We start from the raw sequence: 22,337 nt of genomic DNA, 5'->3' as shown, positions 1-22,337 counted from the left end.
ATATTAATTTAGTGGAAAAGGGTTTTGACTATTCACCTAACTAAATAATCAATATAACCATTATTTTGTCAAACATTTGCTGCTTCTAGCTTTTCAGATATGAGTATTGACTGTTGTATATTATCATAAATTGAGTGTCCTGGAGTTTTGGACTGAAAAAAGCCTAAGCAAAGACATCACCTTGGGCTCTATCACTATTCAAACACTTGATAGACTAAAGAAATTATTAATAAAAAAAATGTGATTGTCGGATTAATTAAAGAAAAGTTATAATTCATCCTGTCATTACTCCAGAATTGTGAACTTATTTATTTTCTAGAATTGTCATTCTTCTGTTTTATCAAAACCTGTTGTCTACATTACCCATGATGCAAGTTGACTGCGAACAGTTGTACTGGAGATTCAGGTGTGTTACTTATGTAGGATGCATTTATTTGAGCAAAAAAATTGGCTCTGTTTTTCAAAATGAATGAGATTATTTAGGGTGGAGGCAAAAATCGATACAGCACAGCATTGCAATATTTTGAGTGTCAATATTGTATCCGCACATGCCTAGTATCACTTTTTTTTAATTTTTTAAATTCTAAAAAAGGAAACTTTTGGTAGCCAACTAGATTAACAAAAAAATCTTTAAGATATACATTGCTAAAATAAAAATGATTGAAGTGAGATGAAAAACTTAAAACCTTATTAGATTAAACATATACAGACAAAGTTTTCCTTTGGGAAAATAAATTTGCAGCTGGAAAAAGGTTAGAAATTACAATATATTACAATATATGAAATACTCAACATATTGCAAATACAAAATTCTGAAAAGTTTTCATGGGAAATATTTATCTATCTATCTATCTATATATATATATATACAGTCATGGAAAAAATTATTAGACCACCCTTGTTTTCTTCAATTTCTTGTTCATTCTAATATCTGGTACCACTAAATGTATAATACAATGAACACAACAAAAAATGCAGCTGGTCACATAATACTTTATGTCCTATTTGACATTCTTAAGCTTAATTGATTCCCAGGGTATATAAGAGGCCATTTCATGTCACAAGCAGCACTGCACATGCAAAGGCCTAGAGTGGTTTCCTGCTTACATTCAAGCCGTAGCACAACTCAGAAGTTGTCAGCTCTCACATAATGCCTAAAACAAAAGAATTATGTGAAGCCACAAAGGCAGCCATCTTGGCACTGCTGGAAATTGGCATGAGTGAGAGAGACAGGTAGCGAAAAAACTGAAGATCTCCAAGACAGCCGTTCATTACAACAAAAAAAAATATAAGCTGAACATGGCACTACCAAATTGCTACCTGGCCGTGGCAGGAAACGTCTTTCTACCCCACGAGATGACCGTGCACTCATCCGTTCCTGTGTCAGGAATCGTTGTCAGACCTCCAGGGACCTTAAAAAATGAGTGGGCACTGTCGAGAAATGTGACTTGTTCGGCAAGGACAGTTCGAAACCGACTTGTTGAAGCTGGTTTGAAGTCACACAGAGCACGCAAGAAGCCCTTTATCAATGAAAGGCAGAGGAAGGCCCGGTTACTCTTTGCTCGAGACCACAAGGATTGGACTGTTGATGATTGGGCTAAGGTTCTCTTCAGTGATGAATCCAATTTTGAATTGATGCCCACTCCAGCCAACTTACTGGTTAGGAGGAAGCCTGGAGAAGCTTACAACCCAGACTGTCTTGCCCCTACAGTAAAAACATGGGGGTGGATCAGTCATGATCTGGGGTTGTTTCAGTCTGAGTGGAACAGGGCAAATGCAATTGTGTGAAGGCCGAATGAACCAGGTCATGTACAGGACTACCCTTGAAAACAGTCTTCTTCCATCAGCTGGAAAACTCTTTCCCTGCCTCGAATGACTGGATTTTCCAACAAGACAATGCCCCTTGCCACACGGCAAGGTCAGTGAAAGCCTGGATGGAGAACCACAACATTCGCACCATGCCTTGGCCTGCTCAATCACCAGATCTTAATCCAATTGAAAACCTGTGGAAAATCATCAAACTCAAAATGGAGAACCACAAGCCCAAAAACAAAGAAAATTTGTTTGAATTTGTCCAACAGGAATGGGCTGCTGTGACAGCAGAACAATGTCAGAAGCTGGTGGAGAGCATGCCAAGACGCATGGCTGCAGTCATCAAAAACAATGGTTATGCAATCAAGTATTAACTCTTGTGTGTATCATGTGTTTAAAGCAAACAGAAAAGAAAACATGGAATGCTTAAAAGTAGTGTTTTTGGCAGTACAATGCCATAGCTATTGATGTAAGAATTTAAGTAATTTTGGTTATTATCAAGAAAACCATGGAAAATGAATAGTTCTTAGTTCTTAAATTAAACTCTCATGAGCTATTTTTGTTGTTATCATTATAATTGTCCAAACAAATGTACCTTTAGTTGAGCCAGGCATTAAAATTAACAAGAAATTGAAGAAAACAAGGGTGGTCTAATAATTTTTTCCATGACTGTATATATATATATATATATATTTATATATATATATATATATATATATGTCCTCTTTTCATGGAAAAAAAATATTATTTCTGAATTAACAAGATAATAATATAGTTTATTCCAAAACAGGAATTTACAAGCTCATTATCTAATAAATTTTAAAAAATAGAGTAGTGGGTTACCCTTTTTAAATTTAAAATTTTGCTTATAATACTGAGATAATAATACTGTTAATACAGAGTAACTTTTTTTTCTCAAATGAATGCATTACACTTCCATAATTATGCTAGCAGCTAATGTGTAGGTAGGTAAGATATTCACTTTACACTGTTTGACTTCGCACAGCTCTTATTGGAGACACAGATTTTTTTTTCTTCCACAAAAGCAGTTTACTCCGCAGCACTTGTGAACAGATTGTGATGGGTAAAATCGGTGCAGTTCCCTTTTAAGTCCAGTAACCAGGTTAATCAGAGAAACCAGGTTAGAGGAAATCAGAGAAATCTTTTTCATGCACTATAGTAACCTACTTCCTGTAAATCTGCATACAGCAGGTCAGCAATCACACTTCTCTTGACCTTACCCCTGACAATATCTGAAGAGGTCTGCAGTTGAGTTTGATACAGAGAGAGATAGATATCCCAAATTCTGAAGAAACAAAACCAAACTATCTGCATACTGCTAGAAGTATGTGACAAATATTTTTTTCATAATTTGGGTGAGCTGACTCTTTTAGGACAATTCATAACACAATCCCATTTTGTCAGACATGCAGAGGTTTGGAAGAAATCTGCTTCAAGGCGTCATCCAACAGTCTTTCTCCCACCTCTGAAGAGTTCAGAATGCAGCAGCCCGGCTTCTCACCAGTTTTAACGGATGACATCATATCACCCCAACTCTGGCTCCTCTCCACTGGCTCATTTGATTTGAACCCTATTAAAGCTAGTCTGGGTCTGGCCCAAGGCTGCATAAGAGCAATGTTGACCCCTTATGAGCCAGTTCGCAGCCACAGACTCAGGTGGGGCCTCTTCTGACCCTTCCAAAGTTGAGGCTAAAATGTAAAGTTGACCATGCTTTTGCCATCAGGGCCCCTTGGCTTTGAAAGGACCTACCTGAGGAGATGAGACTCGCAGAATCAGTGCCTTCTTTTAAACCACTTCATAAAGCCATTTTTTTTTTTACAGACTTGCTTCTATGTGTTATTGTCTTTTATATTTATGTTTTAATTAATCTTTGAATGTATCTCGTTAGTCTGTCTTGATCATGCTTATTACTATTGTTATCATTATTATTATTATTATTATTATTATTATTATTATTATTAATATTATTAGTAGTAGTAGTAGTAGTAGTAGTACTAATGATAATGATAACAATAACAATAATGACAATGAATATTCTGTGTTTACTTGTTTTATTCGTTTTATTTTATTTTCCTTTTGTTGGTATGCTAGCTGCATTGTTTTTATCTCTATTTCTCAGTATCATCTGTCTGCTTTCTTATATGTTTTTACTCTGATCTCTTTCTCTTTGTCTGGCCTTATTTTGGCAGTATTATTTAGTTTCTGTTGTTACATTATCTCTGGCGTGTCCTGCTCCTGCTTGTTAGTCAAAGCACTTTGTAAACTTTCTATTAAATGTTGCTATAAAATAAAGCTAATATAATCTTTTTATTCCCCTCTTTTGTTTTTTTTTCAGAGCTGAATTTCTCTGGACACTCGACTGTAGATGTGACGGCTATGACTTCTCTAATGTGACCAGACCAGAGCACAGCTGTGCTGGAGCTCAGCAGCGAAATATTGACAGTGAAATCTTTGAGTCATATGTTCACCTCTGAACTCCAGGTTAGTCAGCCTGGATCTTGCGAAAAGAAAAATAAAGAATAAAAACCTAGTGGACAGGTACAGTGTGTATATAAAGCAAGCATTCCTCATGATTGACTCAAACACACACACACACACACACACACACACACACACACACACACACACAGCTCTCCTCTCTTACCTGGGCTGGCGCTGAGCCCGACGGGCCTCCTCCCCTAGCCGGCTGAGGGAGGGTGACCGGCTCCTTGCCCCCCTCCCCATGGTCCGGACCACCACGTTGCCATTGGGGCTGCCGCTGGGCATCTGCTGGAGCAGCTGGGGTGACAGGCTGCGATGTAATGCTGAGGAGCCAGGCTGCGAGTGACCCTGCTGGGGGGCCCTTTGTGGGTGGGGCTGGGCGTGTTGCTGCAGATGGGGGGCCCAGTTGCCAGGAGAACTGTGCTGCTGCTGCTGGTACTGACTGACTGTTAGGTTGTTGTCGCTGTTTGAGCGCAGGAGGACCCGTGGCGCTGATAACGAGGAGGGCGACTGGTCGTTTCCGCTGCCGTTGCCAGTAGACGGACCCCGGCGGCGTTTGGAGTAGGCTGGAGCCTCACGGAAAGGCACTGCAAAGGAAAGAGGAGGAGATTCAGCTTTTAGAATTTTCGCATTTAATTCTTTGAGTTGAAAACTATTGTTTCTACAAAGTACAAGGTAGATTTACTAGTCATTTGTTAAAGGTAGTTTTTTAAAAAAGCTAATGAATAACTTCTGATCACAACTGTTTTGTATACTTTCTAAATATTGATAGATGGGATGTAACTACAACACATACAGCCATCAACGTCAAAGTCAGTATGAGGAAATGTGATCAGTGATCTATATTAAAATGACAGAAAGATGCTTCCACAATAGATATTTCAAAGGTTCATTATCAAATTTACATGTGACATGTTTTTTTTTTTTTTTTTTTTTTTTTTTGTAGTTGGTATAATTAGAGATAAGTGTTTGTGTAATCCTAAAAGAAATGATGATGTTTAAGCACTGAAGAAATCTGAATGGCATTTTACAGGGTTCCAATTTAATTTAACCAATGAGTTTTAAAAACCTGTCCCATAACTTTCCCCCTACTTTACTATAATATTTTGCTGCATTTCCATGTAAATAAACCTGCACTTGTAGAGCACCTTTCTAGTCTTCCAACCACTCAAAGCCCTTTTACACCATCACATTCACCCATTCACACACACATTCACACACTGGTGGCCATGGCTACTGCACAAGGCGCCACCTGCTACTCAATTTTTATACATTCACACGCACTCACACACTGATGAAACAGCCATCAAGAGCAATTTGGGGTTCAATATCTTGCCCAAGGATACTTCGATATGTTGACTGGAGGAGCTGGGTATTGAACTGTCAACCATCTGATCAGTAGACCTGACCCACAGCCAATACCTTTAGGCTGTCCTGACACTTTTTCCTTCAGCATGGCTGACCATAGTCACTTCCCCATTGATGACAACGTCAAACGTTTTGGTGCAGAGCCTCCATGAAGCACAGCTAGGACCTTCCTCTCTCTCTCCAGCTTTATATCATATTTGTCATCTGAAAGCCATGCATTACTGAACAAGTACTTCTCAGGCTTTCTCGATTAAGCAAACTGCTGGCACTTGCTAATTTAACTCACTCATAGCACATTCCTGCACCAATATGCTACATACACCAATATGTAACATGTGACATTTCAACAATCACACAGCACAGCACTAGATTTTAAATGAGTAACTCGGGAAACATTTCCCATGAAATGTTAGACATCTTGTGGGATTTTCATGAACACATTTTAAACAATAGCCAAATTAATGTATATTGAAAACTTTTTCAAAACATTCTCTTATTTCCAAACTATTTCAAGGCCTGGAAAATTGTTTTTCCAATTTCATAATCCCAATATAACTAACTAACTAACTAACAGGACCACATTTATTGTGAAAGTATAAAATAAATGTTTAATAGTTTGGCCTGAACTTTTGGATATTAGACAGGCTTGGCTTTATAGTGAGAAATCAAATCAATCCTCAGTGTCATGAAAGCGTGAGTCAGAGCCCAGAAGGGTGAGATGCATGGCAGATGCATGGGAGTTTGGAGCCCCGGTGAGGAAGGGTGAACAGCCAACACCCAACATAGGCAAGTTTATGTCGGTTAGAGGTTCTGAATCTCGGTTTTGATTATTTTTCGATGAATTGCCCAGTACTACTTCTTAAAAAATATTTTTCTCATTCTTAAATTTTATTACAACTTGGCCACAGGTCTGGATATGACAAAGTTTTGGTCTGGATCCGGACCGCGGTCCGCCAATTGGCGATGCCTGCAATACAGCCATTTGGCAAAATCTTAAGCCATCAGTGTGGTGCACTGGGAACAAAGTGCATATCAGCATTTGTATACCATGGGGCCGGAGCTGGAGAGGACATAAATAGCTTCGCTTCTTGTTTTTACGTGCTATTTTTCCTCTCAGTGATGTCAGACTCACCAGAAGACAACTTGCACTCGTGCACATCTATCCATTTATCTATCTATTCAGCCTCTCGTGGTGTTATTGTAATACATGGCTTGTTATTTCTTTATCAGTCCATGAAAATCCAATCTCACTCTTTCTATGTGGTCCACCAACATACAGCTGAAACTAAGACAGCATCTAAGAATGTCTCCCTTATACAGAGCAGCTCAGAGACACAAATATTGACCAGAGATTGGTGATTGGCCATGACTCCACGCTCTGCGTTGCTGACCATCATTAGCATGATTATCAGGATTCCATGAGCAGAGCTGAGTTCCGCTGGTCTCCACTGCCTGCACTTCACTGTCGGACTGAAGCAGTAATGGAGGTTGGCCTTGATTTCCCAATGGATATATTCCTCCATTACACTGTGAGATGACAAGCCTACAACTACCATCAGCAGCTCGCCTTGCAATTACCCCAGCTCAAGGAGAGGAGAGTAGAACAGGCCTGCAGCCATTCGAACAAGCACCTCCTGATTATTGACTTGATTATTACGATGGTAGCAGGCTTGCATTGTTGTCTGTTAGCTGTGCTGCCGCTCGCTTCCTGGCAGCCTCAACTTTTGCGAGAGTCACCGAATCATTATCACTCTCCCAGACTAATATCTCAGACCTCTCTCTCTCTCTGTGACTGCAGCAGACGTGTTGATGAAGAGAAGAAGTGCTAATATTTAATGAGCTTGCACTTTTAGGAGCCACTGGTCTATCTGTGTGCGACCCTGAAATGTGTGTGTGTGTGTGTGTGTGTGTGTGTGTGTGTGTGTGTGTGTGTTGTTGTGTGTGTGTGTGTGTGTGTGCTGTCCAAGCTGGCAGGGCAGCTTTTAACTTCAGTAGAAAACTCTCTGAATCTCTTGCACTTCCTCACTTGCACAAATTAATCATTGAATAAAATGAGGGTGGCGAGTCAAAACAACCAGAGCCTTTTATGTAACAGCTGGAAAAGCAATCAGTGGAACCTATATAATTCAATGTTCTTGACACACGGAATGCATGTCAGAGGTCAGCGGGGCTAAGTGATGCTGCTGACATTATGCTAATACACGCAGTCATAGGAAGACACTTCAACTGCTGTTTGTCTCTCAGAAGTCCAGTTTGTGCCAAGATGATGTGTGCTGATCATCAAGTAAAATCTATATATGTATGACCAGGATTTTCATGTTTACGCTCTCAAATCAGACCCAACCTGGCCTGGCTGAGCCCTGATGGAGGCTCCTCCAGCTGTGTGCCTTTCAATGTAACAAGTCAACAAAAACATGCAACAACTGTGATGCCACCCGTGCATGTGGATGCACCTGATGCCATCCGGCCGCCACCAGTTTTGTCCAAGCACATTCTCATCGCCAGCCGTGTTCCAATTAGACACAGAGGGTGCCCTCTGACAGAGCGGTGCTATTTGATGAGTTTGGAGAGAGAACGGACAGAATGTTTTCATACACTTTTCATACACTTTGCTACAAGAACTAATGCACAAACATTTTTACATATCCCACATAATCATGAGCAAGTTATTCGTGCACAAGCCACATATTTTGGAAAGCTGTGATCACATGACTAGCACAATGAGGAGTGTGAGGAAGGAGGCGGTCCCGAGCTGACCAGCTAAGAGGCAGGTTGGGCTGGTGGATGGGTCATAAAATACAGGACTGTCCCCCAAGACATTCAGGGACACAAGTGTAAAAATACTGTGAACTTTCAGTCATTTTAAAACGTCCTTAGCAGGTTTGCCTAATCCTAACCTCTGTAACTTAATGTTAATTCAGTTCAATTCAATTCAATTTTATTTATAAAGCCCATTATCACAAAAAACAGTTTGCCTCAGAGGGCTTTCCAGCATACGACATTATTCATGAGGTGCTGATTCGTAGGATATCAATCAAACCGTTGTATGAGGATATTCTGAGAACAGAGCTTAACCTATTAAGACACCAGTGTTCCAAATGCAAATATTTATATATATATATATATATATATATATATATATATATATATATATAGAGAGAGAGAGAGAGAGAGTTAAGATTGATTTGATTTTTCTAGCTGAAACATTTTAATGCAGAAAACTTCTAATAGTAAAAAAGTACAATAGACATTACAATGCACAGACCTTTTATTTTTAACAAAATATGTGAGATTTATTTTTCACAAATAATTAACTCATATCAATGAAAACAGTGATGTTTTAAAACACATCACACACACACATAAACATGTATATGTGTGTGTGTATATATTTAGAGAGAGAGAGAGAGAGAGAGATTTTAATTTTTGTCACCGTGACTCAAAATATCCTCAGTTTCTGAAGAATCTCCTGAAAATAATGTTTTGAAAACCTCCAGAGATGAGTATTCCCAGAACATTATCACTAAAATGCGTTTTCAACTGATTGTATCATTAGAACATTATATCAGAACAGTATTTTCCTTGTTCATTTTCCAGTGACATTCAGATCCTCCACATTTTAAAAAAAAAATCCTCAGTAAAAGCTATAAATCTTTCAGATGATATTTGAAAGCTGCTAATGATTTGGACATCCATCGCCATGCTTCTTGCATAACATAGTGAGAGAAGTCGCATAACATCACGAAATGGAAATGCTGTCATCTCGCAATTGTATTTTGTCTGCATTTCAAAAATATTGCACGTTTTGCGTAAATATGTCATGAAAAGCCGCCTAGTGAGATGACAGGTCAGCAGTTGAGAGACGATGGGAACATGAAACAAAGACCGCAGGCCTGATGTGAACTGTGAATGTTGTGGTTGCCTCCTTGCTTTACAAATTTATGCTACAATTTGCACAAATAAATGAAAGAAATGGAGCAAAAAGAAAAAAAACCAACTTAGTTTGGAAGGAATGTTGAATGGAGGTCAAACTCTGCAGGGAGAGAACTTCATCAGGGTCAGGTTAACTTGGTTAACAGCTCTAAACTGATATCTGATGGGGTGAAATAATGGCTTCTTCATGACTCCAAAATCGTCATTAGATTTCCTTCAACATTTGTAATATTTGTTCTCAAGATTAATGACAAAAGTCAAGGAGGACGCAGCCTGACAATGTCACAGTGAGAGTCCATTGTCTCCTATCAGCATTCATCATTGGCTTCTTTTTCATTATGAAGAAATGTTTATTGGACTGTTGCCTGGGATTTACCAACAAGAATGAATGAAGGAACTACTCCTTCATTCACGCCTACTCCTAACCTTCTAAAATCTGAAACGACATTGCTTTTGTTGTGCTGCTTTTAGACACCTTACACAAGTATTAAACCCTTCGAACTCTGAGCAAAATGATGCAATTTCTTTCAAAAACATGAAAAAAGGTGATGAATAAAATGGTGCGAAATGTTCAACAAATTGAAAGAAATAAGTGAAATAAGTAGATAAAGAAAATGACTTTAAAAGAGATAGGAAAATTTTAAAAATAAAATTATGTTTCAGAATTATCTTAAGTTTCTGTGTTTTTTTCCAGGTAATTTACTTGTAGTTTTTTTTTTCTTTTACTTTATTTTGACCCTTTTTATTAGGTAATTTGCTTGTATTTTTTTTTAATTAATTTCTTACTAATTTTTGGGTAATTTCTTTTATCATTGCAAATTGCCTTCTTCCCATGTATTTGAAAGAGATCAAGCAAATTTGCTTCAAAGGGCTTCAAGGGGTTAAATAGTTGGTTTTAGTTACAACTGTGAAGGTGGTTTTTTTTTATCGAACATCATGGAATGGTCATATGACTTTGATATGATATGACTGCATATGACTGCTGTTTCAGTTGGAGGACTTTTTCGTTTCCTCTTAGTGATTTATCAAAAAACAACCTAGTTTTGGTTTAGTCAACATTGGACATTCACAGAGAAAATGTTATTTTTAACATTTCCATCAGATGGAGCTATTCAGTTTAAGTGAGTGAAATTGGTTACATGGATTACTGTTGTAATCAAGTGCTCATCAAGATGAAATAGTCACTCAGTGTAGTTGGATATGGAATTATTGGGATATCATTTAAAGCACCCTGATTCTGCCTCAGCACTGCAGAGAACATGCACTGTTCAGTATGGTTAAAAAGGAGATTTATAGCTGCACTGAATGAAATCCTTGATTGAGACAAACTGTGCTGTCATGTGGCTCGTCTAATGTGTTTTTGGATGTTTGTGGGAAAAAAATGCCCATGAAGCCTGGAGGTCCTTTCCTCTGGGTTTGCCTTCCCTTCCTGTATGAAACATTTTACTTCAGTAAATATGAGATGTGTATCTTTATTCTGTCCACACTAGAACTCCAACAATAGAATGACACACAGCCACTATGCTCCTTACGTTTTATAAAAACCCCACAATGCAATGCTTTCCCTACTTTTGAAATGACAGATGGGTAAATTACAGTGACATGAAAGTACACTTTCAGAAGTGACGCAAAACAGTGATGATTCATGAGTTCCCGGAAACTCAATTTACAGCTTACAGAGTGTTGACAGTTTTAGGTGATTTGGATGTAACGATATTCTGAATAAGGGGAGAATTTACTTTAACATTTTTATTGTTGGAATCGAATCTAGTGGAATGGTAACTGATTCCTCTTCAGTTAACATTTCATCACCTTAGAATTATAGGCTTTTATCTGCAATCTGAGCAGTTTTGAGATATTGAGCTTCAAAGTTATTTTTATTCAGATCACATAAATGATATGAACCCTTTTGTTTTCAGAATAAATCATCCAAAAATGCATAGAATAAAAAAAATAATTAAAAAAAACAACACCTCGCACAATATTAATAAGTTGTCAAAGTATAAGAATATGCCAATAACTAAATTTTGTCAAAAATGTCAGATAGAAGCTTTTAATTCTAAGGTGAGGATTTGTATGAAAAGTACTGACACAAACGGCACGCACAGTTTATGTCACCTTCAGATTTTTCTTATCTGGAATGAAACCCTTCAGTCACTGTTTTTGGATCTTTGCACCATTAAAAAGCTGAAAGAAATTCCAGCAAATAAAGCTGAAGAGATCTGATCTGACAAGCAGCGCTCAGAAAGCCTGAAGCACAACTTCTGTAATGCAGCAAATATATCAGGTACAAATCTGCTACAGACACACTTCAACTTTAGTTTACATGAAAAACAATCATTGTTGCAGAGCCTCACACTAAAAATAGAACAGAAAACTAAAAATATTAACCTTCTCTGAATAAAATTGTCACTAGCTAGATTTCCAACATCATTAATGTGTCATTTGCCCCCTGCACCTTGATATAAACCTGCAACCTCCACGCGCACAGACATTTCACTACAAGCAACCACACTGAGCAGTTCCAATGCAATCCAACTACACAGCTCTGTTAATCCAAGGAATGCAACCTATTAGTGCTAATAAGTGTTTCAAAATGAATACATTAATCAGGAAAATCAGCTCAGCGTATTCATTCCTACAGACTCCAGATTTTTGGCAGCCTTCCCACCTATAGGCTGCACAGCCCGCTGCTCACGAGTCTCCCTCTTCATTGAGAAAATAGCAGCGGGTGAATCAAAGCCACCAACATGGTTTCACACACAGGCAGATGGATGGGCTGTTTGGGCTGTGTTCGGCTCTAGTCATGTCCGTGGGTGTTTTCACCTTGGAGTCAAATTTCTCATCTCTCTCTCTGTAACCTGCAAAGTAGTCCCTCTGTCCGAACAAAACGAAAAAAAATGTAGACACAAGTCGCGGATTATTCCCGAAGCCTAAATACACTCTGACCTACCTCCATCCTGACAGTGACAGTATAAAGAGCTCACACCGTGTCATGCACTCACTTTTTCCGAAGACATAAACAATTTATGAGGACTTCTACTCACGGGACAGCTGAGAGCTGCTCCACATTCAGCCTCCGTTAACAGCGGAGGAATTCCAATCGTCTAAAACCGGACAGCCTGCTTTAGTAAGTGTTTGAAAAAGAGGCGCGGGTTGCTTACCTTCCTTTTTTAAGGCATTGATGATCGACTTCATTTTCACTCCTTTGCTACTCCGACTTGGCGTCAAGGCTCGTGCATATTACAGGACTTTTTAAAGCCCGACTTTCCCTTTCAGCACCACGGACAGCGTCTCCGCGGAGAGGAGCTGCCCCGCGCAGCGCACATGATCCCGCTCACACCTCCCGCTCCCAGAGCCTCCCGGTAAGCCTGCGCGACCCCCCTCCGCGAGCGCTCTCTCTCTCTCTCTTTGTGCGCGTGCACACACACACACACACACACACACACACACACACACACACACACACACACACACACACGAACGGCTTCCATAACCCCGCCCCTTCCACACCTCCCCTCTCTCCTTTTTTTCTCTCTCTCCTGAGGGAGAGCTGCTCTGCACAGCAGAGCGCCAACACTCCTGCTTGTAGTGGCGGTAGCAGCGGTGGATGTGGAAGCGGAGAAATGGTGCCAGAAAACGTGTGTGTTTTGTTGTAGAATAGAATAGAATAGAATAGAATAGTATACACTCCCAGGGAAATAAAAAATTAAAAAATAGGTTTCAAAAGGGTTCATCCTGAAGGGCTGATGTTCCACCCAGAACCATTTGCTTCAGAGGAGCCCCAATTTTAAGAAAGGGTTCATTGTAAGACAGACCTCCATTAAAAACCTCAAATATGGTTAGTGGGAGAGAGATCTATGCATAATGTAGTCAGTTACTACTTTTAGACACTCCTCCATGGGTTCTAGGTTGAACCCTTTGAATATGAAAGGGTTCTCGATAGAACCTCCTGGATGGGCTGTCAGTTGAACCCTTGGAATATAAATTGGTGCTTTTTAGAGCCTCCAGTGTAGGTTCTTGTGTGCACCCTTAGAAGGTGGAAAGATTCTGGATAGAACCCAAATAAAGGTTATTGGTGGAACCATTACACAATAGAAGGGTTGTCTGTAGAACCTGTAGATGGTTCCAGGTATTACCCTTTCTGTTAGGTCCTAGGTAGATTCCTCTGGAAGGAACAGCAAGATAAAGGACAAACGGCATGTTGGACTGAAGACTTGAGTAAGGCAGACTCATACAGTCAGTGAGCCAACAGACCTCAGATCAGTATTAAGACTTCAACCAGCAATGACAGAACATACTGGCCTTTTACCAAAGATGCTGTTCACTGCAGATGTGATGAAGTTTCCTCCCTGACACTTACAAAAAGACTGCAAAACTATTTTATTCTAATTTTGCATGTCTATTTGTTCAGTCACATTTCACTCAAATATGTAATAATTAGCCTAAAAGTCAGTAATTGCTCAGATATTTAGCAGTTTCAGGGGAGAGTGCTGGCATCCCGCAGTGGACTAAACTTTAAGGTGCACAACATTTAGAGTTAGTTAACATATCCATGTCCAAATAACATTTGTATATAGATGCACGTGGAAAAATACACTAAAAAATGCACTAAAAAATGTATGTGAGTGTATGTGTGTCTGTGTGTGCGTGTGTGTGGGTGTGTGTGCGTGTGTGTGTGTGTTTGTGTGTGTGTGTGTGTGTGTGTGAGTGTTTGTGTGTATAGCCTGCCAGAGGGCAACAGGTCAAACAAAGGAAGTGAATGTTAAATGCACAAGAGATCACAATGTGATTATTAAATAGTTGTGAAACAGACGTGTGACTGGGATATTGTAACGTTGGATAAACAGTGTAAGATTGTTTCTGTATGACTTCAAACACATTCTCTGCACTGAGGTTTGCAGTTTCTAACATCATGTAGCCTGTACATGTAAAACAGAGGGGCTCTCATAAAGAGCCCATATATCTGTCTTCTATGAACGGTTTTTAGGACATTTCTATGATTTTAGGACATTAGGGGCTAATCTAGGGTGTCTGTGAGGGGGTGCTGTTTTATGCACTCTGGCACCTCATGTGTACTCAAAGTAAAAAAAAAACAATTCCCAGTGTGAATCACTTTATTTTCACTGTGAATTAGAAAATGTTTGGGGGTGGGGGAATCCAGCACCCTATCAGGGGCCAGATTTCGCCCATGGGCCATAAGTTGAGTATCAGATTTACAACGTGTTGTTAACAACACATGTTACAAAACCCTAAAGCTGTACATGTTGTACATGTATACTCAAAAATAGTCTCAACATGCAAATCATATCAATCAAAATAATTTTTTTTTTTTTAAATATCTATATGAATCAAGACAAAATGGTGGACTTGTGAGTCATGGATTAATTTAAGGAGCATATGAGGTATTATTGGGTCTTTGGGTTTTAGCCAGTAGAGACATTTTTGTGCTTAATTTGTATTAAGCTGTTCCTTCATATCACATACTGAAGCAGCTTCACATCATGCTCAGATAAACAGCAGGACAGCATGTTGAACTGAAGGCTTGAGTGAGGCAGACTCACACAGTCAGTGAGCCAACAGACCTCAGATCAGAATTAAGACTTCAACCAGCAGTTATGGAAAATACTGGCCTTTTACCAAAGACGCTGTTCACTGCAGATGTGATAAAGTTTCCTCCCTGACACTTACAAGAAGATTGCAAAACTATTTCATTCTAATGTTGCTTGTTTATTTGTCACAATTTGCTCAAGTATGTATTAATTAAAAGTCAGTAATTGCTCAGAGATTTAGCCGTTTTAGGGGAGAGTGCTGGCATCCCACAGTGTACTAAATGCTGCCTCAGAGGCTTTTTGCCTGTAGAAAGAATACGATTCTGGTGACTAAACTGACCTGAAGCTTTTATGTGAAATGGAAAAAAAAATGTTTAAGAACAAATTATAACAAACAGCTTCAGCACAAAAAAACATATAACAGGGAACATCCTCGCCCTTTTTCTGTCATTTTAAAGCTTCTCTTTCTACAGCCTGACAGTGATAACATAATGTTCAGCTGTGCAAATCTCATTTACAGTCACAGCCTCAGGTGTTAACAGGCAATTCATTTGCACATAAACCATGAATAAAAACATGAACAGAACAGAGGACTTAACAACTGACTGTGCAGATATCAAAAAATATAGCAAATATAAAAATAGAACTAAGTTAGTGGATGCATGGTTGCCTGGATATCTGTTTGCTTAATAACAGCAAGATAAGAAAAAACTTTCACAGGATGAAAACTGTAAGAAAACTGGTTCCATGAAGCTTCAAAAGAGAGGAGGTTTATGAAAAAGGAAAATTCATAGAAATTCTACACAAAATAATTAACTATACACATTTTTTATTTATTCCACATCTCCTGGAAAACTGACAATGACTTATGGTCTTAAAGTGGTCTTAAAATGACCAAGATGAGCTAATAACCGAATGTAAACTGTACAAACAAGAATGCAAATACTTTCTACATCCATCTGTGTTTAAAGAGACCAAATGACAAGAAACACATCAAACTTAATCTACGTGATTAATAATGAACCAAATATAGATAAATATTAAATCAGAATTTCAGCCTTTTTTTTTTTTAGCCTTTAATTGTCTTATTGAATTAATCTTTTTTGTTCCAACAGATATGAACTTTTATTGACCAGGCTTCATTGTGTAAATCTTAAACTTTACTGATACTAAGAGAATATTAAATCCAAGAATTATATGAAGAGTTTTTTTGAATGGAGCAAAAACACATCTTGCGTTCAGTTCAATTCAATTTTTTATTTATAAAGCCCATTATCACAAATCACAATTTGCTTCAGAAGGCTTTACAGCACACCACATCCCTCTGTCCCTAAAACCTGCAGACCAAGGACAGAGGGAGTCCCAGTGTTACAATTCCTGAGCCACTGACTTCACTAAGCACATTCTTGTAGGTGTTATTTGATCCTTTAAATTCGAATATGGCAGATATTAGTTGTTTTTAAGTAAAATATTTAATTTAAAAGGACTCTTTGCCACCTTTCAGCTAGTTTTGTATGATACCAGTGAGGGTGGTATGTGTGAATCAAGTATGTTAAACTTCCCTCCATCCTGCCAGTGGCCGCATCTCCTCGCTCAACTCCCAGCTCAGATCAACAAATCATCCGATGGGTTTTTACTCACTCTTGGGCTGTTTCTCAAACTTTTGCATTTTCATATGTCCACCTCCATGGACAAAAAGAGTATAGAAACTGACTGAGAGATAGCGAAACCCTTGCCTCACTTTCTAAAAAACTAAGACCAAACTCAGTTCAAGTGACCAGGCACTTCTGATAAACACAGATTCTGTTACTGTATTGCCTATTATTGACTGAAGAACAATCATCAACAATTTTGCCTCCAAAAACATATGTTAGGGCACTGTTTGTATATTATATGAGTAAACACAAAGAGGGCACCGTACTGTTTCCTGTGTTGTAAAAATGGAGGTTGAAAAAAACTAACATCAAACAGTACTATAAAAACAGCAAATAAAACAATATATAAGATTGTCCCAGAGGACATTTTTCTCAAAAATAGTGCCATAGATCATAATTTTCAGGCCGACTTATAAGGCTGCTGTGGTATACGGTATCAAGGCTGTGCTACGGTCAAACAGTCTAGGATCGGAACATTGTTTTCATTTAGAGCCGTTTCAGTGCAGAGTTTTTGTCTGAAACAGGCTGATGGGTCTCATAAATGTTATTCCCACGGAGAAATTGTTTGACCTGTGTGAAGACGGCTTTTTCTAGGATTTTACTCTAAAAGGGCAAGTTTGAAATTAGTCTACAATTTCCGAAATCAGAGCGCTCCAGGTTATGTTTCTTCAGGAGCGGTCTGACAATAGCTGTTTTAAGAGGGTCGGGAAAGGTGCCTGTTCAGAGTGATAGGTTCAGTATGTCCAGTGTGCTGGTAGAGAGGCAGTCTATGACTTCCTTTAAGATTGCAGTAGCTCTTGTCTGACAAGCATGTGGTTGATTCACTATACATCCATGGTTGATTCTAGCTAAGTAACAATTTTCCTCAGTCCTGCTTCATCCAACGTGTTGTTTTCTATAGTAGACCTTTTTGTGACATGCATTGTGCAGTTTTTGACATGCAGTTGTGCACTGTGCCCACACTAATGGTTTTTTTTATCAAAGAACTGGGCGAAATGGTCATACTTGGATGGTTATGGTTGGAGGAATAGCTTGGGGGCATCTGGGGGATTAAGCAGTCTTTAAATTACAGTGAAGGGAGTCCTGGGATTGTTTTCATTGCCACTGATGATATTTGAGAAGTGTGATTGTCTTGCCTCATGAATGGCCTTTTTGCAGGAATAATTACAGTCTTTCATTATGTTGAAATTAACGTTTGATATTCTTCTACACCACCTGTGTTCAGACTTTCTCTTTGGGAGAGGAGTGTTCATCTTTCCTGTATGTCATTTTTGTATTATCCCTCTTCTATATTTTTTTTTCCAGGGGCCGTATATTAAGGTTACAGTTGAATATATCAACCATTTCATGGATAATAAAAGGTTAATTGCGCAGATTATTATGCTGATCGCCCAGGAAAATGTCAGAGAAGGCCGCCTTTGATGAGTGGTTAAAATACCGTTTTCTGGTCATTCGTTTAAAAGCATATGTAATGGTGAGTATTAGTAACAGTGCTAAAAATAGGAAGCTGTGGTCAGATATGGCAATATCAACAACTTGATTTATGGCTATGTCAATGCCATAAGGAGTTACCAGATCAAAAGTACGCCACTTAATGTGCATGGGCACTGAGACATGCTGGACTACAGGAAAGCAACATGAATTCTTCTGCTTTGCTGTCTTTTGTTTTGTCAAGATGAAAGTCCAAGTACCCAACTTTAATAATTGACAGGTTTCAATTACGAATGTGCACAAAATGTAAGCAATATTTTTGAAATGTCGAAAAAAAACATTTGCAAGATTCATTGAGTGATGTTCTACAACTTCTCCTCTGGGAATTACATTCCAAGAAGCATGGCGATGGATATTCAAAACATTAGCAGGTTTATTTCTATTGCAGCCATCGCATTAGCCGTCATTATTTCCACTCCAAGGCCCTGTATGCGTGTTATGGAGCCATAATGGAAAGGCGAGCCCCTTATACATGGAAGTGGCCACATATGAGGGATTTCTGGGAGGTGATTATCCTCGATTTCACAGAGGAATCGTGGATTCAAAACTTCCCAATGATACACTCAACTTTTGAAGAGTTATGCGATGCAATAACACTTCTTGTAACACCTGCTGCATCATGAGGGAGCCAGTTCCTACTGACAAGCACACAGCCATAGCTATTTAGAAACTGTTTACCTGTGCAGAGTACATGCCAGTGGCTAAAACATTTAGTGTTAGCAAAACCACTGTCCACAGGTGTGTGTATGGTGTATGCCAGGCTATACGCACAATCCTGATGAGGCAGTACATTGCTCTGCCCAATGTGCAAATGTGACCTATAAAAGTAAAAAAAAGTATTTCCACTGCAATTTTGTGAAATATGGCTTTTTTTAATTGCCTGAACTACCACCTCATGCAAACCTAAAAACCTTTTCGCAATAAATGGTAGGGATGTAATCCACAAAATAAAAAATGAACCACGATACTTTTTTTGAACAGCAGAAGGTGTAATATACTTATGCCTTCGCTTGCTCAACGTGTTAACGTAACTGCATGTTCAACGTCCTCCATCACATTCGAGACTAAAGCCAACTCGCCAGAGTAAATAAGACAAAGCAGAGGCTCCGCGACAGGCGATATTGAAATAGAAAATGCACCCTTCAGTTTCATTTCGGAAGTGTGGCGAATTTGAGCTTCCTTAAGTCAGAAAGTAATAAAGCTGATGTAGCATGAGAGCCAGCATCAGGAGATCCAGTCCGCCCCGCCATGCATGTTGCTCCTTAATGTCGACTACATAGCCAAAACACACTGGCAATCACATTTGCAACCCCAGAGAGAGCCAGAGAGAGCCCAGCTTATCACCCACGAGTGGGAAAAGACCAACTTAGTTCTTCAAACTCGCCCTCTCTGCTTTCCCCTCTAGCAAAAGCAAACCTTTCCACATGAGCCACCTCTGTCCCAGTGAAAGGTTTTTTTAACAGCAGGGGACATTGTGAATGTGCAGAAATGTATTCATTGCATAGTTTGTGTTTTGCATTTATACCCTACCTCAGAAATAAAAAGGGATTCTTTAATTTGATATAGAAAAGAAGAGAAAATGCAGTATTTTGCATAATTTTTGTTTAAAATAGCAGAATATTTTTCAGTCATAATTTTTCTGTTATCTCATTTTGTATTTTAAAAAATCATGAGAAAATCGTATTGTGAGTCCAGTATTGTGAATTATACCGAATCTTGAGTAAATTGTTACATCACTAATAAATGGGAATTTTGTCGAAATTGATTCAATAAAGTATGATTTCCATTTTTCCGTATTTTATATTTGCAATTTCATTTTGGGCAAATTAAGGGTTAAGGGAAACCCGCCTGATATGGTCATAGTTTACAGCACAATTTGAAAGTAGTTTGGAGAATTTAGGGATAAGTGGTTTTACAGAAAGAGCTTAAAGCTCTTTTACACATGTTGTCTCTGTAAAGTCTACAGGTCTGGAGGTTATTCTTCGTACTCAGAACACAGAATGTGAAAGATGGCCACTCTGTCTTTTCATTGCTGTTTTCAGTTTGATGTCAATTCAGGGTTTAGACTGGACTGTCATGGTGCCGCATTACCTGGTTCACTTTATGAGCTGATTACAGATAAAGCTGCCATTCATCCATCAGATTACCTTTTCAAATGTGTGGATTAGGCTATACCACCATGAGTGGTGCCAATAAGTGTTATGTTATTCAAACAGTAATGATCCTGTGATTTCAGTTCTTTTTTTCCCAGGTTAGGTTGAGTGTGAAAGTGTCTCCAGGAGAAACTTTGGCTGCATAAAGAAAAATAAAGCCTGTTTCTGAGACTGAAGCTACAGCTAACTGATGAGTAGTTGGTGATGCAAAGTTTGGATTTATTCTTTGTTTGCTTTTAGGAAGTTACCATGCATCCTGAATCTGGAATTAGCCAGTTGCTGGAATAACAAGGAGATACAGGGAAAAATCAGATATTGAGCAAACGATGGACTGGTGAGCAGCTTCTCCCTGGAACAAATCCTTGTTGTTGCCAGGCAACCCAGAGGGGGATGGCTCCATACATCATTAAAGCTACACTTACACATCAGCGTGCACACCTGCCTATATATGATGTAACGTACATGTATGCGACTCCCTCTCTCTCTGTGCTTGTCCTGCTTCAGCTCTGATTTCCTGCTCTGCTGTTGTGTGAAGTCATCTGCTCACATGCTGTCCTTGCTAATGAAGACTTGTTAAAGCTCAGTGTCTCTGTTTCCTTTTTCTTTCTGCTACAACTTCAAAGCTAAGGAGAGACACTGATACAAATTCATCCAAGAGCTGACCCCACTGAAGAGCAACATACCAGATGGCTACATGCAAAGCATATGTTGTCATAAAGTATGCAATAATGCAGTGATGAGAGCAGATTTGCATACTGTGCTCTGCCATTTCATACAAACTAGTTGCAATGGGAGAAAAAGAGCAAAAAGTGCTTCACTGTTTTTTTTTTTTTTAATCAATTGGGCCACAGGTATACTATTTTCTTTTCTTTTGTGATTGATCCAGAGTTTGATAAAAAAACATGTTTATTTTGAAATTCAATAAATCCAAGTGTATGGGCATGAATCTGCTGCTCTGTCTGCACTCCTCTGGTTTCAGGCTTTACAGCAGACTTTAAAATCTGTCTGCAGGGATTTGCTCCCATTCAGACATCTATAAACTGCATCTATCAGGACATTGTAGATGTACACTGTGTATGTTAGAAAAACTCAAATTATTGTGTTAGTTTGAGTTGGATTTGATGTATGTGGACTTGGTCGATTTACTCTTTCTTGTACTGTACACCCCTTAACTAGATGTGAACTGGCCTAGGTGTTCTGCAAAATACTCCATAGTCTCTGTGCTTTGACCTGGAAGTCAAACAGCATACATTTGTGAAGAAAGCCAGGGAAAAAAAGAAGAAGAAGGGAAGAAAACAAAACAAGACAAAAAAGTAAAAAGTAAAGGGAAGAGTGCGTGCAAAACTGTTTGGTATGTGACGAAATAGGTCAACCTATTTGTCTTCTGTGGCATAGTCGGACATACTTGCGTCAATAAATGGATTCTCCCCCGATGCTTGTATACTGGGACAAGCACAGTAGTCCAATTAAATGGCCTAATGAAGCTATAGCTGTAGCTCTGCTAAACTGTTCAGGTAAACGTACAGAGTAAAGTCCAACAGTGATGTTGGGTGATCTCACAGTCGGTGTTCCAGTTCATCTCAAAGGTGTTGGATGGGGTTGAGGTCATAACTCTGTGCAAACCAATCAAGTTCTGTCACACCTCCACACCTTCGGGACCAAACTGAAAGAACCAGTTTTCTGTGGAGCTGGTTTTGTGCACGGGGCTCGTCATGTTAAAAACATGACAGAACACTATCTTTGCATGCTGGAGCATGAAGATGAGCTTTAAAGGGGCTTAAACACAACCATGAAAAAACAGCCCAGAACCAAAAGTAAAGAAAAACATATAGACAGGGATGTCCACATACTTTTGGCCACATGGAGATATA

At 39.0% G+C, this 22,337-nt stretch overlaps 1 protein-coding gene across 1 annotated transcript in view; it reads right to left on the bottom strand.

The window, feature by feature from the left end:
* Positions 1 to 22,337, bottom strand: part of LOC121942216 (SH3 and multiple ankyrin repeat domains protein 1-like) — a 255,555-nt gene that overhangs the window by 53,969 nt on the left and 179,249 nt on the right. Inside the window, exon 12 of the mRNA XM_042485361.1 lies at positions 4,478 to 4,901. Coding sequence (XP_042341295.1) covers positions 4,478 to 4,901 — 424 coding nt within the window. The remainder of the gene's footprint in view (positions 1 to 4,477; positions 4,902 to 22,337) is intronic.

This window comes from Plectropomus leopardus, chromosome 1 (assembly GCF_008729295.1).
Source record: "Plectropomus leopardus isolate mb chromosome 1, YSFRI_Pleo_2.0, whole genome shotgun sequence".
In the NCBI taxonomy this organism is placed as follows: domain Eukaryota; kingdom Metazoa; phylum Chordata; class Actinopteri; order Perciformes; family Serranidae; genus Plectropomus; species Plectropomus leopardus.
This window is presented reverse-complemented; position numbering and strand designations above follow the sequence as displayed.